The following is a 16,788-nucleotide window of genomic DNA, read 5'->3' as shown; positions in this document are numbered from 1 at the left end:
ATCAATTTAGTGTTATTTGCCTGAGCAAATGGAACATTTTGTCAACAAGTCATTTGGAATGCAAGGTGTTATCAGCCACAATAATTGTTTGTTTGTTAAACAGAAATGATTAGATAAGCCTCTTACCCATGCAAAATATGCCAGCCTTGTCTTCAGAGAGTAGATGCATGACAAAAATGCTAATTAGAATTTTATCAGTCAGTCATTTAGTCATTAGTCATTTAGAACAGGACATGCCCCCAACAGACATTTCCTCTTAAAGATGCATGGGAAAAGGATCTGTGGATATGATGTAATTGTTTTTCTCTGACATGTCCACAAAAACTATGAGCAAAATCCCAATCACCAGAAGACCGCTTATTCTACACATGGTCCATTGGGTTGCCTATGTTCTGTGATAGCTTTGGGTCTTTCAAGAGGGGTCTAAAAACTTGAGAAATCTAACTACTATCTGTTCAGCTTATGACCTAATTAATTATTTTTAGAGTTATAGGTTTGCATATAAATGGTTTCTGTTTATTTTGCATTATTGATATTAAATATATTGCATTGATTTTACTGTTATTATTACTAATTTGCTTATTGCAGGCTTAAGTTTACACTGCGGGTGTCCCGCAGGCGGGACAATTGCAGTGCCCCCAACCTCCCCCAACATTCTAAATGAATTGTATGCACCATATTGATATGTGGCATAGTACTATTATACACCCATTTAAACTCTTAGGAATCCATATGACAACATACAAGGATACAAGGATACAAGGATACAAGGAAGTTTATTGTCACATGCATATAGTTACTGGAAGTAAGAAATGCAGTGAAATTATGTCTGGTGTCAGCCTATTTGTGCATTTATGGGGGAGGGGGGGTGGGGGAGGATTGGGATGGGGGGGGCACCAACAAGGAGCACCCAAGAGCAACAGGGGCAAGGAAAAACTCCCTTACCAAGGAAGAAACCTTGGGCAGATCCACGGCTCAAGGGGCTAACCCAACTGCCAGGTGTCTTGGTGTGTGTGTTGGGGGGATGACAGGGGAGATGGGATAGTGTGCTGTGTATGTGGGGAGAGGGCAGTGTGCAATATGTGTGTTGGAGAAGCTTCCTCATGAGACAATGTGCTGTGTAGGGGGCAGTGTATTGCAAGTATGATGAAGGGACTTAATATTGCAAGCAGAGTACTGTATGTATGATGTATGTGAGTGATAACAGTGAAGATGTGTGTGTGGGCGGGAGGGGAGTGGAGCAGTGACTGTGTGTGTGTGTGTGTGTGTAGTGTGTGTGTAGTGTGTAGGTGGGGGCAGTGTGCTGTAAGTATGTAGAGGATGTGTGTTGGAGAAGATCCTGAAGACAATGTGCTGTGTATGTGGGGAGGGGGGACAGTGTGCAGCAAGTATGTAGAGGAGGCTTACTGTAGCAAGCAGTGTGCGTTATGTATGTGAGGGGATGACAGTGATGATGTAAGTGTGTGTGTTTTGTGTGTGTGTATGTTGGGGATAGGGATGGGGGTGGGGGGCAGAAAGGCTAGGCAATCAAGGACATGGGTAGATAGATAGAGGAGAAATCAAAAATAATAAATAAAAAGTTCTATGGAGATGTGCAAAAGTTGGAGAAAGTCAGATGTGTGTGTGTGTGTGTGTGGTGTGTGTGTGTGTGTGTGTGTGTGTGTGTGTGTTTTGACGTGTGATGAAATAAGAAAATAAATAAAAGGTCTGTAGCATAGGGAGAGGAATGTGAAAGTGTTAAAAGTCATGTAGGTGTGTGTGTGTGTGGGGGGGACATTTCATGTACAATCTGTATAGTGCTTTACATTGTCAGATTAATCTTACTATGTCTCAATTACATTTTATCAAAAATGCCCCCCCACCTTTGGTGCCTCACTTTCTAGCTGCAGTGTATATCCCTAAGCAATAAGTAGATATCCATCCATAAAAACATTCATGTTGTTTTATCCAATATTAGTGGTACAGATGCATAGTCCATCTTATGCTTTACAAAACGCATGAGCATATCTTGGCAAATAATGGTCTAAAGTACTCATATTTCATTCTATATTGATCTACTTTGAGATACAGATTCACAAGACCTGGTAGTGGGCCTCAGTTGTGTTTCCAAGACAAAATAAATGACCAAGAGGGCAGAATGTAATTTCCAGAGATGTGCAAAACCGCTTAAAAAATCATTCTACCCTTTGCCACTCTCTGACAGTTCATCACACAGTCAATCTATTGGTACCAAAATAATCTACCAGCCCTCTGCTTTCAAAAGAAGTCAAGCACTTGAATATAAGTCAAAGTATGTGGAAACAGGGCCATTGTTAGTAGGCGGTGTGCAATTTCGAGCAAAAACTCAAAATAGGGGATGGGGTAAGTGTAATTAACAACTTTTTAAAAACTGTTTACTGCTAATTATAACTATTATAATGTGCATGTGGTGTAGTTATGTAGTGGATATACTGTGATGTAGTCTTGCCTATTTTAAGTGGGTATACTGGTGATTTTGGGGATAGGCCTACTGCATATTCCTGCTTATCACGTAGACCACTGTGTGCATGTAAGTCACTTTGGACAAAAGCGTCTGCTAAATTCCATAACCATAACATGTACCAGCTTGACTTTTGTCTGTTTTACATTTGCCCCAAAGGAATTATCCACGTAGTGTCATAGCTTGAGGACATTTTCTGCCAGAGGATTGCAATAGACTTCTGTCATGTTGAGTTGACAGCAGAAGACCTAATGTTCACTTATTCTTTTTATTTTGGCTTTTTTCCTTTATTTGGATAGGACAGTGAAGATTGATAAGATGTGGGAGAGTGAGAGATAGGGGTGGGATCAGGAAATGAACGCAGGTCGGATTTGAACTTGGGTCCCTGTGGGCACTTGGACCCGTACCTGGTACGGCCTCTGTATAGCCTGTTGCGCCACAGCACCCCCCTACGTTCACTTATTCTAACAAGGTTGGCTACAACGGCTCGACTTTTGTTTGCTTTAAACATTCGCAAATGTAATTTCCTGATTACTGAATTGCCTGAGGACACTTTCTGCCATATTGCAATAGTCTCCTGTCAACGATTCTTTAAACAAATCTCTGTCTTTGTATGTTTCCACCAGCAGAATTGTGAAATTGTACTTAACATTTTTAAAATGAGGCTTTCTTTTGGCATGATGTGAAATGATTAAGATTTTGTTAATTTGTTGTGATACATAACACTCTTTAGGCTAACTATGTGCATGCATGGATACATAGAAACCAACAGTGAATCCCATTTCAATATTCTCACATTGCAGTGCTGACACCAGACCACCAGATGTCGGACTTTTGGAGATGCGATGGCAAATAAAATTGTCCCTTTGGCCATGCCGTACTAACATATAAAGCCTTCCGTAACGGAAGTTCCGCCCCTTTTCCCCCCTCGCTTGCCGACTGTGTAAGGAATATTTTTTTATACAACAAGAATCCAACTTAAATCTTATTGCATCGTGTTTTCTCTTAGCAATACAACTTAACAAGATGAATTATGAAATGTCTACCTTGCGACTCGATATGTTATTGGTGAATTATAGATTTGTGAGCTCATGATAATTAAATATGTTTATGTCTCCCCTGTCCGCAGCATACAGTCAGCCATCTGAGCAAAGATGGTAAGTACCTAGCCAGCTAGTTATTCACGAATGTGTGGTGTATGTATCCGTGTACAAGATACAGTATAATAGGTAAAACCCCTAAATGAGATCTGGATCGTTTCAATTGTATGTGCAGGTGACTACAGTTTAGTTAGACAAATCTCGCAGTATATACGATCAGGCCAGCTAACTTGGTATTAGCATGTGAGTTGTAGTCAAGTGATGTTAACGTTAGCAGCATGACCAGGTCCGTGTCGTTTCAGATAGTGAAGCCTAATGTTTACTCTTGTAGGATATAAGCATTTGTCCTTAACTGAAACTATATAGAATAATATAAATGAGGATTTTTTTGCATGAGTTTTAGTGAAGTTACACGTTACAGCACAAACAAGCCATTCAATTGCAAGATTTGGGTCTTGCTAACCAGTAACATTAGTCTAATAGAAGGATACAGGACTTGGTTAATGGAGGCTGCTCTGGCACTTGACGCGCTCTCTCGTGGCAAAAGTGCATTCACATGTTTGCAACAGTAGGGATGGACCAAGTGCAAATGTTTTTCCATAGAATTTTTGTTACATCAACCAATTGTCAGCTAAGTTAATGCTGGATGAAGTTGGGATTTTCTTTGTGGTGGGTAACTTGAATGGTCTCTTCCTCAACAGCCACGCAAAATTGAAGAAATCAAAGATTTCCTGCTCACAGCAAGGAGGAAGGATGCCAAATGTAAGTCATTTGCCTGTCTTGAGCCTCTATGATTGACAAGGCCCTGGTGAATGCTAAAGATTGAAAGATAGAAAAGTGTGTTTGTGGTAGTTTCAGGTAGTTTATAAATGTCTGCACTGTTATGTGTAAGTCTTTGAATGACTCCCCAAACACACACACATGCAAGATGTCCAAACATTGTGGGCTAACTTCTGTGCCCATTGTGTATTACACGCTTGCTAGACTATTGCATGGACCAAGTGCTAAGTTTTGTCTCTCCCAGAAACCTTAGTTCCACCGGTCCACCAACACGCATAGCTTTTTTTGTAAACTTTGTTATCTTTGTTAAACTTTTGTGCTGTTTTTTGTTGGCTTCCTTGTGTATGGATGAAAGATACTGAATGTCTTAAGAGAAGTGGTGTTTGCTATGTGTTCCACAGTGCCGTAGGATTGTGTGTGAGGAGGTTAGGTAGTCTATTGGAATATTAGTCTTATCAGACAAATGTGTTGCACATTCATGAAAAGATTCGACTTGAAATCAATTTTCATCTAATTGAGTGTGAGGTAGCATTTTGTTAAGTTGGTGTGTTTGTGATGAGTGGTGCAGTAATTGTGGTGTTGATGCAGAGCATCGCTGCCCATTGACCACTGCTATGTGATCACTTGGTTAGCTGCAAACCGTTTATACATGGTCCTTGATGCTGTCTAGTCTGACTCTCCTGATAACTATGGAGTGGTTTGTGTTTTATTTGTTGAGCAATGTTTGCTGAGTCTAGCTATGTTGGAAAACATATTTTAGACGAATATTGAAGTAAAGTGGGATTATGCACGTGTGGATTCTTAGTTTTTCAAGCACGACAAAAGCTCTCTGACCCTGTTTGTTAGTCATGAGAAGGTGGAACATGTGTTGTAGACGGAGGATTTTAAATGTTTCCGTAGACATGACTCGGATAGTCATGCTTGTTTATGCATTATTGAACAGGGTAGGTGCTGTGGTCCCTTGCTCACCTGGAAGTGGTCATTCTCCCTCAACTACTCTGTACCAATGTGTTTATTATTTTTGTCTTATTTTATAGCCGTCAAAATCAAGAAGAACAAGGACAATGTGAAGTTCAAGGTCCGCTGCAGCAGGTACCTGTACACATTGGTCATCACAGACAAGGAGAAGGCAGAGAAGCTGAAGCAGTCTCTTCCCCCAGGTAAGGCCCTCACTACGACTGCAGAGAGGTGGAGATGGACAGGGGATGTTTGTTTCTGGACTTGCTGCAGTAGAGCTTGTGCCAACTAAGCTGAAAGGTCATGCAGTGTGTGAATTTCTTTGCTCATACATTCAGGGCCTGTGAATCGTGGCCCTCAGTAACTGTTGTAGTGGATCTTTTTTCCCCCCACCCTGTTTTCCTCATTTGTCATGTGACTGTAATGGCCTGAGTTGTCTTTGTTCATCTGATTAAAACTCATTAGAGGAAGCATTACTGTACTAGTCGTTCACATAAAAGAATGGACTGCAAATGAATGAACACATTAGTTACCGTACCCTTAAAACTGCACACTTGTGCAGTCTGATACCCAAATAGCCATGTACTCGATCAAGAGGAGATGAGGAAAAAAACACAAATGTGCAAGATGTCCAAACATTGTGGGCTAGCTTCTGTGCCCATTGTGTATTACACGCTTGCTAGACTATTGCATGGACCAAGTGCTAAGTTTTGTCTCTCCCAGAAACCTTAGTTCCACCGGTCCACCAACACACAGTTCTTATGTTTTAAATCCATTGATGCTGTATAGTGTGAATTGCTCAATTTTTTTTTTTTTTTTTTTTTTTTTTTGTGCTGGCTTCCTAAGGAGTGCCATGTGTTTTTTGCTTTGGGCCCTTGAAGATTTTATAGAAGGTCCATAAAAATGAGAGGTGTACTATTAAGCAAGGTTGCTGCCTTATCAAGCAAAACTGCAGGCGTGACAACTGATCTCAAAAACATGTCACTTGAACATGAAACAATAGATACTTAAATTGCGGTCATTGAGATCAGTTAAGTAGTCCTGATGTTACCTAGCTTTGTAGTACAGCCCTTTGATTTCCATCCAGCTTTTTATTGGTAGTTTTGTAAGATCCTTGGTTGAAACACTTGGACTTTTATGAGAATGCATGTTGTGCAGCAATACTGTGGTTCATCCCCGTCTATCTGAAATTTCATATTCCAAAGAGTTTGATGTGAACCTGACCTGTGATGGTATTGGTACTGCTTGGAGTCCTGATTGTGATCACTCATTCTGTCCTCCCTCTTTCCCTTGTAGGCCTGGCTGTGAAGGAGCTGAAGTAGATGTCTCACTTGTACAAAGATGGAAATTGTAATAAAAATTGAGAAAAAATGAAATTAATGATTTTTGACCATGATTTCAGTGTCATTCAGTTGTCTGAGGTCTGGTACCCCTGTATATGGATCAAGTCCAGTCCTGGACTCAAAGCTGTTTATTTTCCCATTGGATATCTATGTTGAAGTTCTGATAAAGTCTAGCTATAGACTTAAGACATGTACAGGAATCAGTAAACATCACACGGTAGTTCAAATACAAAGCATCTGTCTGGCCATCCCTTGGCTCACTGGCAAATGTGATTTAATGAATAAAATGAAAAAATGAATGAGTGTTGAAAACAGCTCAACTTGCATTGGTTATTAACAGATCTGTGTCCAGGGACAACACTTGTTTTAAAGCTGCAGTTGGCAAGATTGTTTTGATCGTATTCACTGAAACCGACACTATGCTCCGACAGAACAACATAAATCAGCCGGTTTTAGAAAAAAACCCTGCACTTCTACCTCCACCTAGAGCCTGTTATTTGTTTGGCAAAAATCCACAGATCTCTGTTCTTCTGGTCCAATCAGAGCAGGGCTGTGTGATCTGACTGTCAATCACAGTCTGGTGCGCTCTGACGAGCACCAACTCGATGAGGGGGTGCTCGGTGGTAGTGAGGAAGGCGCATGAGTTAACATTCAATATGTTTGGTAAGTCCCATCAATCTGTCAGACTTGCCAACTGCAGTTTTAAATGCTGTGTGGTGTCTGCTGATGACCAGCTTGCTCGCTTACTTTCGTCAAAACAGTTCTGTAGAAACACTGGATAATGTGGGATTGATAGTGAAGGTGGGTGTTTTTTGACCAGTTCTGTAGTTCTTGACCCACCAGCAACTGATGAAATGGCCCCTGCAACTTGAGTGAACAGGTTTTCTAGAGAGGCCTTTGGGAAAGGTCACTGCTGGGCTTACTGAGTTAATACGTTGTCTGCTGATGCACGTGCAAAAGGGGTGGATGGCCTAGCAAACAGGGCATACAAGATTGTGGTAATCCGAACATCTTAGCTAAACCTGCAAGAAGGTAAGCATGACCCCATACAGAAAGCAAATAGTTGCATGCATGAAGGCTAAATAAAGCAAACACAATATTACATATCGGCTCATGGAAAGTAACCACACAAAGCAACGTTTCAGAGGAACCGGTTTGACAAACCCTTTTTGGAGGCTTAAAATTGTGTCGACACAGATGTGTTAAACAACGCAAATTGTGTTATTTCAACACACGTGTAACAAAAAAGGGAATATCACAAACACAAGTTGTGTTTTCAGCAATTCGGTGCCAGTACACAAGTTGAGATAATGGCACGATAACTACTTTTTTGTTATGCATTGATATATATCTGAACAGGATTTAAACACAACAAACATGTAGGTTAGAAAGCATAATTAATACATGCTAAATCTGGATTTCGAGTGCACATCTATTTAATTCCAACACCATAAAAGTAGAGGTAGGCTGTACAGGTTAAATTAAAGTGTATAATTCTAAACACAGGATTTACTTCTTACATCCAGTTAAAATGGCTAGTCTACAGGACCCCATATCTGATTGAGGGGCCCCAAGACATATCACATACTGAGGGGCCTCATTCAGCCATGAGACATACCCCATCTTATTTGACTGAGGGGCACTATTCAGATATCGGGTAAATAGCATAACCAACTGGTTTATTGAGGGACCCTATTAAGACACATCACATAACCTGTGTGTTATTTTGACTGAGGGGCCCCATTCAGTTATCAGGGGTGGAGAACATAGTGACTTTAACACTGAGCCCTGGGGCCCCCAGCACTGTAGGCACTACTTTTAATAGTGTAATTGAAATACATGTCTTGTTAGATCCTTGTGTAGGCCTATCAGTGCTCTAAATTGTAAGCCTTCAAATTTGGGTACCAGTTGCCCAAATTTATATTTTCTCAGCGCGTGAATGCGATTCTATCCGTTGTACAGCAGATGGCAGCGTTGCGGCACGTTGAAAACTGGTTAAACGTGGGGTCGACTACTTAAGTGGATCAAAAGGTTCATTGCGTTAAGATACGCTAATTAGCCCACATGCACGTCTTTAACGAAGTCTTTATTGTATGCGCATACGAGAACCGAGAAGTCGGTTTTGCCAGTGGATGTATGTCAATAGACCTCATGCTCCCTGAAGGCAGCCAATCATGATTTTCTAATCCGAAGGTCTTTTCGGATCGTTCCGCTCCCGTTTCTTTCCTTTCGCAAAACACTGTCCCGTGTCCCTGATTCAAGCGCGCCCCCATGCTCTTGACGCGACTCCGCGTGGATCCGTCTGTGGGTGAATGACTGCCAGACCAGCAGAAGAATGGCTCTACCTCAAAGGAATATATCGGGCAATAAGACAAGTTAATTTTGATCTACAACTACCACGTTTGGATATCTTAACTGAGGCAGCCACCGCTTCTTCTCCTACCTTCATCTTGTAGCAATTAAGTCGTATCGCTTGGATTTTTTTCAATGCAATTCTTTTGTTTGAGAAGAGGGAAAGAACCATCAGGTTAAGCGGACTCTGGTTGTCCGCTCTCTACAAGGGAAGTGAATCTTTTTCAGTCTCACTTGCAACAATTTTATCGGGGCAGGGATGTCATCGGCACGGGTAGATTACATTGCACCATGGTGGACGTATTGGCTCCATAATTTCCCCCATATCAACTTGAGGTTTCAGCCAGTCGATCACACGTTCTTGCCGGAGGACGCGAATTACCAGCAGGTCAGTGAACTTCGCTCATGAGATCCGTGGTGGTGCTCTCGTGAGTTAACGGGGGCAGTTGGTTTAACTCTCTGTGTTCCACAAATCTAACTCTGTGCCCTAATACAGTGACAGAAACCTATTCGTCAGATTAATACCATTGCTTTATAACTGATGAGGGAAGCCTGTTGGTGTGTGGTATTTAACCATTATCCATTTGAAACGATGGTCCAAATGAGCTAGGTTTAGCCTAAAAGTAGTCAATGGGAACTCTGCTGCCTATAGCACATTTATTAGACATAGGCTATGCAAAATGGATTGACTTTGCAAGTCTGAAATCTGAAAGTGGGTGTAGGCTACCAAGGCGACGGTCTAGTTAGGCTACTGTCCCAACATCCAGACAAACATAAACAAATGCAGGGAAAGAATGAAATGAAACGACAGAGCTATTTTAAGCCTTGAATACAAATTGAGCAATTCAGGAGTAGCCTACAGTGGATATCAGCCAGATGATTGTGGCACTTCATGATTTCCGACAGAAGAATGCTGTTTGCATCTCGTGCAAGCCTGTGATGGTTATGGCCTAGGCTATGTAAAGTAGTGAGACTGTGACTTGAATATGCCCCAGTGTAAGTGTAGGGCAGTTAAAGAACGTAGACACTAGGCCTACTCGTTAAACAACCTATTAGGCTTACACCTTCAGTTGTTGGCATCAGATATCATTGGCCACATGGTTTATAATTCAATCATTATCAAAGGTAGTATGTTAGACATGATCAGGTTATACATGACAGATGATGATCTTAACTCAGGAAATATCCTGGACTTAAACTGGGGGTGTTTTACCCACCATAATCACTGTTACTCATGTCATAGGATTTATGACACACATGATTTAAGAGCAACTCCCAAGGTTCATACTCACCTATAAAACCTGTGTGTGTGTGAGCCTGTATATCAGAGCACTGTTGCACCTAAACGTGGGACTCACCCTTTGTGTAGCGATGAGACCAGAGAGAGAATGTGTGTGTGTGTGTGTGTGTGGGGGTGGCATGTGTGTGTTGTGGGGGAGGGCTCGTGTGCAAGCAATGAAGGGAGAAGTGCTCATTTCTGTAGCTGTCGGCTCCCATTAGAGTTGAGGCTGATTGGCCCGCCTCGGCTGGGGATCACTGCCCTATCCTGAGATGCCTCTGCTGAGGAAACGATCTCAGAGGGACAGACAGACTTACCCACAGCACGCCATTCATGATTATCACCACTCTCCATTCATGACTATCACCGCGCATTCCTGTATCTCATCTTTATTATGTAGTGATGATATAGGCCTACGATGCTGAAGGTAGACTATTTGGTGTGGAGAGTAGGATTTGGCCACCTGGGCCCAAATTAAACTATCAAGTTCCAAAAAGATGCTGAGCTACACTGGATTGGACTTTGGGCCAAAAGCATTTGCCAGGTTATTAAACTTAAGAGGTTTCTCACTTCAACTGCTGTATATCTGCTGTTGTAAAGCATGTATAACACCGCCAACTGGACAGGAAAATATCTCACAGTAGTGCTGTAATAGACGTGAACACTGATGCAGTGTTCTAACTACTACATTTTATTGACACTTAACACTGAAATGAGCTTAGTCTTGTTTGCTTTCCCTGACTTTGTGGGCATGAACAAATGGCATCATGTGGTACATGCACAAACACACACACACACGCACACACATAAACACACACACACACGCACACACATAAACACACACACACACACACACAAAGAAACACGCCCACACAAACACGCACACACATAAAAACACACACATGCAGGCAAGCAGGCACACGCACACACACACCCCATTACACCCACACACTTACTCACAAGTGAATACACACACACACATGCAAGCAAGCAGACACGCACGCACACACACACACACACACACACACCATTACCCCCCCCCACACACACACACACACACAAGCAAAAGCACAAGCACAAAGAAGCAATACACAAAAGCAAACACACACACACACACACACTCATTTGCGTACACAAGGCTACTTGAATTTCCCCCAGGGGAAATGCACTACTTGAAAGATAGATAGAAGATAAAGTATCTATCTATCTATCTATCACAAAAGGTTGCAAGAGTAGGGGATGGAGTAGGATATGGAGAACAAATTGACAAGCGTGATTTATTTTTGCGGAGAGAATATGCAGGACTGAGCGGCGGGTCATATATATTGTACCGCTTTGCGGGACATCTAGTTAAGCAAGCTTCAGTTAGACTGTAGACTCTGCACTTTGCCCAGCATTTGAATTAAGGCTCTGTTAGCTCAAACATGCTGTGAAAGGCCTAAATCTCTGTACACAGTGCTTATCCCTCAGCTAGCTCTACAAACTCCACATGGGCTTAGTTATACTGCCCTGGTCCCACTGGGGCCCTTTTACAGTCAAGCGGCTCTGGTTGTGGTCAGCATGTTTAATCATGGTCAGTGGGGCCTGCTTCTCGTTTTCTCTCGGTCATGATCTCCGTGGCCGGTTCAGATCGGCATGCCAGAGATTAAATCAACGCGCCACGGCCAGGAAAAAAAAATGGATTAATTGATTGTTTTCTGCCATGTTGAGTAATTACGCGAAAAGCCGTATGAGGGATGAATATGTGAGATAAATAGTCGAGGCCACTTTGAGTCTTTCCCCCCCCCCTTTGTTAACGATTCATTACACTGTAATTGGTTTGTGGCCCTTCAAGCAAGCTCAGTGCTATTTAAAACATGTTCGGTTATTCAGAATTGTGTAATAAAAGCTGTGTTGGCTGCAGCAAACTGGAATGACACATACACACACACACACACACACACACACACACACACACACACACACACACACACATCTGGCCAGTTGGCCTTGGCCACTGCCGACGAGTTTCACACTTTTTGCCGCCTATAAGTCAGGAATTGATGGGTCAAAAGGTTTTCGGCCCATATGATTCTCCCATTTCCTGTGAATCTGTCAAACCCCATAGCTGTTTCCCGTTCGGCGGAGGAGGAGGAGGACTCTATTGTGTTTAAATAACATGTAAGTATGTGGTGGGGATACCGCATCCCTCCCAGTCGGTCTGTGTCGCCTCGCCCCATCACTTAGCATTGAGACAGCGCTTTTAGTGGAAGTGAAATGTTTTAATTGCCTTGGAAAACTTGCACAGAGTCGGACGCTCAGTCCCACGGGAGCCTGCGCTCTTGAATGCCACTTGAATGGTCTCTCGGGTCACACTCCGAGGGGCCCGTTTGAATGAAGGCTGGGGAAGACGCCAGATGACTCATGGAATGGCAGTGAGAGAGACGTTTCATTAACGTTTCATTAACGTTTCATTAACGCTGGTCAAACAAAGTGTTTGGGCATGCAAGGCCTGCTTTGGGTTTGCGTTTGACTTCTCTGTTTTCCTTCCCAGCTCTAACTTGGGCCAGACTCGTTGTCTGTCTGTTAGGCTTAGTAATGGTATTGTAGGCTTAGCACAGAGAAAGCTGACCTCCCATAAATGATCATGGGAATGCCAGTAACCCAAGAAGCCCACCTTAACCACAGGATAGTGCTATAGCTTTTGCTTTGAAATCAAATCTTTCGAGTTGACCTAGAAGATCATATATTCGCGTGTTATGGCTCTATGGAGAGTATGCAAGGACTGTTGTTCACGCTCTGTGTGTGTAAAATTGAATTTTTCACTTCCCCGTGGTCATGCACCTGATCTTTCACAGTGTGCGGTTTCGTTTCTGCAGTAAAGTCAATGCAGGTTGCACAGCAAGGTCACCAAAACACGGGCTTCAGACAGCCCGAAGTCTTATCTTTTATTGAGTTCAAATCAGAACTGACTTGATAGGGTGGCTGAAGTTAAAGGGTTAGGCCAGGTACTTTTCATCAGGAACCTTTTAGATTTTTGTTGAAAACAAAAAAGTCTTTAGGGTGGTGTTTGCGGATTCTTCTCTCCCTGCCACGGAGACAAGTTAGTTTGCAGGCTTTATGTTCCTCGGCTTTTGGAAAATTATGTTTTGCCTCAGCTGAATGACCGCGTCTCTACAAAAGTTTTGGTCTTTGTTGTTGCCTACACAAACCCTCCACGTCTCTCCTTGGGCAGCGACCAAAATGGACAAAAGAGCTCAGTTGTGTGTGTCCCACTGAAATTGCCATGGGTAGAGACAGCTTGTGGTTAAGCTTTCTCTTAATACAACCCCCTTTGTGTTTTATTAGCACATCTCAGTCTTGCACTGGACAGGAGCGAGCAGACATTCAATTATGAAAACACACACTGTTTTAGCAGCACACACACACACACACACACTCTTTCTGCCTCAGTGGCATGGGCCGACGGAGGCTCCAAGGAAACAGTGTTCTGCCTCGGTTCTCCCAAACAATCTCCATCCCCTGACCTCCCTCTCTCCCTCTTTCTCTCTCTCTCTCTCTCTCTCTCTCTCTCTCTCCTTTTACTCTCTGTCTCTCTCTCTTTGTCTCACTTTCACACTCACAACAAACATGCACTCTATCATCCTGTCAGTCAGTCTCTTTACATACTCCACTCTCTCCCTCTCTCACCCATACTCTCTTTCCCTGTCGTACTTCTCTATCTCTGTTTTTGGCCGACTCGTTCGTTCTGCTAGCTTCTCTCTTTCTTTCCCGCTTTCTCTCCCAATCCTTTTTTTTGTATTTTTTAGAGATACGAAGGGCCCCCAGTGACTCTTATGTAAATGAACATGATGTAAATAGGAGAAACGATGAACTCCAAACACGTTTTTTTTCCCCCCTTTCTTCCTGTTAAGCTCTTTTATTGGACGCGTACGTCTCTTGTCTTCCGCCGCACCATGCATGTCAAAATAGGTCAATTACCCATAATCCACCAGAGCCTATTGTTTGATTCCAAGCGGTGTAACACTGTTGGACATTTCCTGTGCCTTTTTACCCCCCTTCTGGGCCAGATGCCTGTGTGTAATCTCACATGAATATGATCTGGCCGATACCTGGAAGAAGGTTTGCCAGGCATGCATTAGGCCCGGTAAAAAATAACATGCCCTTGGGCAGTTTTCCTTTTGCAGGATGACCGGTTCCTCCGTTGTCTTTTTTCCATGTCCCTGTTAAAGGATTAATTCTGACTCTGCCTCTAAGATGTAGACTGTCATTTACAAGTCGGTTACAGGCTCTTCCGGCGCTCTCTCTCTCTCTCTCTTTTCCTATAGCATGCATTACGTCATTGTACACTTTGCCGTGGGTGTCTGGTCTCTGATGCAGATGTTAAGCAGCTTTTCCCAGTTAAACTGTGTACAAATTTGGCTTCCCCGCGGCCGTGTCTGCAGGCCTCTCCGATTTCCTGCGGCTCAAGTGTGTTTTTCTTCTCCGGGAGAACTTCAGAGGCAGACCTTGGCCCCCAGGCCCTGAAACTTAAACAATTGTGGGGAGGAAAGAGAGAATCGAAAGCCGGCAGATCCCCCCGTAATCCTTTGGGCTGATGGGCCAAAGAGATGAACCTCATTAGGCTATCGCTATTGATCTGGGAACGAAGGCTGTTCTTTTATCTCTCTCTCTTTCTTTCTTTCTGTGCTGTGAGAGAGAAAGTGTTCTCATGCCTAAAGAATCTTAGCTTGGCTCCGTCATTTTCCTTCAGTACATCGTCTGGGTTTGCGGTATATTCGCAGGTTTTCTCCGGCCAATCTTTACCTGTCCAATCAGCGAACTGAGGGAGTGGCTGAGAATGATGACGTTGAGGTCATGCGGAGACGTCACTGAAATTTATTGGGATAAACAGAAGTAGCACTTGCAAAGTGCAAACGTCAAAGAATGCAGTTGTAAAAATGACCCACATACATTGTTTCCTGACTGTTGATGCTGTTTATTGTCCGTTTGTAAAGTTTAGGTGAAGTAGGAAGTTACGTTAGGAATCTCTGATCAATGTGATTGGTAAGGCTGGACCAATGATTTCAAAGTTAGTGCCCGTCGCAATGCAAGTGTTGGAAACGTTTCCCAATCGAAAGTTGTCAGACTATATTCACTTTCTGGAAGCATCTGGATATTTCCAGGCTAAAAGAATCTTGAGGCTCAGCATTAAATTGCCCCCCCCACACACACACACAAATGTCCTTTCTGTGAGACACAAATCAATGGTTTCATCCAGTGTAATCTTCTTTTCTATTACACACACACCCTCCCACACACACACACCCTCCTCGACTGACCCTTGTGTGGGTCATTTTCTGCCATTATCTCTCTATGACTTCACCCCTCAGCAGCATTGCTGCTCCTACAGTACATCCATATCTGTGCACTTAGTTGATGCTTTAATGCAGAGTAACTCCCAAATGGAGCTAATAGACATTGATGACACTATCATCATCCCAGATCTTCAAAGGGCTTCGGATAATATCTGATGAGTTAATATTTAATGATCTCCCCCTCTCATTAAAGGGAGTGTAGTGTTAGTGCGTAAATTGCACACATTTAGGGGAAGTCAGAAGACATTTTAACGGAGAAGGATACCTTTTTACTGTCCGTGTTAATTTCTCTGAGTTCTGAGTTGGTGTCTTTGTCCCCCTTAAAGCTGTGTGTGCCGTGCCTCCTGTTGAAAGGAATGACAGGAAATCCCCCATCTATATCTCCCCATCCATTCATCCTCCCATCCATCTATTCGTTCATCCCCTCACCCTCTTTTCCTCCGTCCTGTAGACCTGAAGGAACTGACCCATCCTCCCTATAGCCCTGCCCATAGAGGGGGGTGGGTGGGGATATGTGTGTTTGTGTGGAGGGGTGGGGTGGGGGGGTAATCCTTTCCCCTCGGGGCTCACCCCAATCTGTCACCCTGGCACCCGAGGGCAACGTTAACTGTGAAGGGGACAACCACCCCCACCCCACCCCTTCCCCTCCCTCCACTCCTCTCTTCCTCTGCCAGTGTCTGAACAAAAGGGCCAACCATAGCTGGCTGGGGCACAACAGTGCACTCCCAATGCCTGAGCGATCCTGTATGTGTGTGTTAGTGTGTGTGTGTGTGTGTGTGTGTGTGTGTGTGTGTTAGAGTGTGTGTGTGTGTGTGTTAGAGTGTGTCTGTGTGTGTTAGAGTGTGTCTGTGTGTGTGTGTGTGTGTGTGTGTGTGTGTGTGTGTGTGTAGTTTGGGGGGGGTTTGAGTCAGGAATCACTGGTCGGTTAGAGGAAGAAGAGCCTCTTTGTGTGACAGTTCCGTTTTGGGCCTTTGTTGGCCTGCTTCTCCAGAGGAAGACACTGGCTGATAGAGCGAAGGATTGAGTCGTTTCCCCCCGGTGTCGCTTTACTTGTGTCACTTGTGTTTGTTCCTTGCGTTGTGTGTACGTGTGTATGTGTGTGTGTCTGTGCGAGTGCGTAGAGAGAGAGTGTGTGTGTATGTGTGTGTGAGTGAGAATGTGA

At 43.4% G+C, this 16,788-nt stretch overlaps 2 protein-coding genes across 3 annotated transcripts in view; both read left to right on the top strand.

Annotated features, from left to right (window-relative positions):
• The first annotated feature begins 3,352 nt into the window (after positions 1–3,352).
• rpl38 (ribosomal protein L38) lies at positions 3,353–6,692 on the top strand. The gene is made up of 5 exons (XM_048232861.1): positions 3,353–3,422; positions 3,609–3,636; positions 4,281–4,341; positions 5,397–5,519; positions 6,613–6,692. Exons 2-5 carry the CDS (start codon positions 3,634–3,636, stop codon positions 6,636–6,638), a joined length of 213 nt encoding a protein of 70 aa, XP_048088818.1. The 5' UTR covers positions 3,353–3,422; positions 3,609–3,633; the 3' UTR covers positions 6,639–6,692.
• A 2,034-nt stretch (positions 6,693–8,726) lies between these two features.
• The window catches only part of ttyh2 (tweety family member 2), an 87,501-nt gene continuing 79,439 nt past the window's right edge, over positions 8,727–16,788 (top strand). For both annotated transcript variants that reach the window (XM_048233799.1, XM_048233798.1), the window contains exon 1: positions 8,727–9,399. In XM_048233799.1, coding sequence (XP_048089756.1) covers positions 9,271–9,399 — 129 coding nt within the window. In that variant the 5' untranslated portion in view covers positions 8,727–9,270. The remainder of the gene's footprint in view (positions 9,400–16,788) is intronic.

This window comes from Alosa alosa, chromosome 22 (genome assembly GCF_017589495.1).
Source record: "Alosa alosa isolate M-15738 ecotype Scorff River chromosome 22, AALO_Geno_1.1, whole genome shotgun sequence".
Classification (NCBI taxonomy): Eukaryota; Metazoa; Chordata; class Actinopteri; order Clupeiformes; family Clupeidae; genus Alosa; species Alosa alosa.
Note: the sequence above shows the minus strand (reverse complement) of the source record. Positions and strands in the feature narration are given on the sequence as shown.

Bases quoted from the DNA above. Each gene is read 5' to 3' on its own strand.
- rpl38 (XM_048232861.1), top strand. The intron at 4,342-5,396 runs GTAAGTCATTTG...CTTATTTTATAG, and splicing joins AAGGAGGAAGGATGCCAAAT to CCGTCAAAATCAAGAAGAAC. The intron at 5,520-6,612 runs GTAAGGCCCTCA...TTTCCCTTGTAG, and splicing joins GAAGCAGTCTCTTCCCCCAG to GCCTGGCTGTGAAGGAGCTG.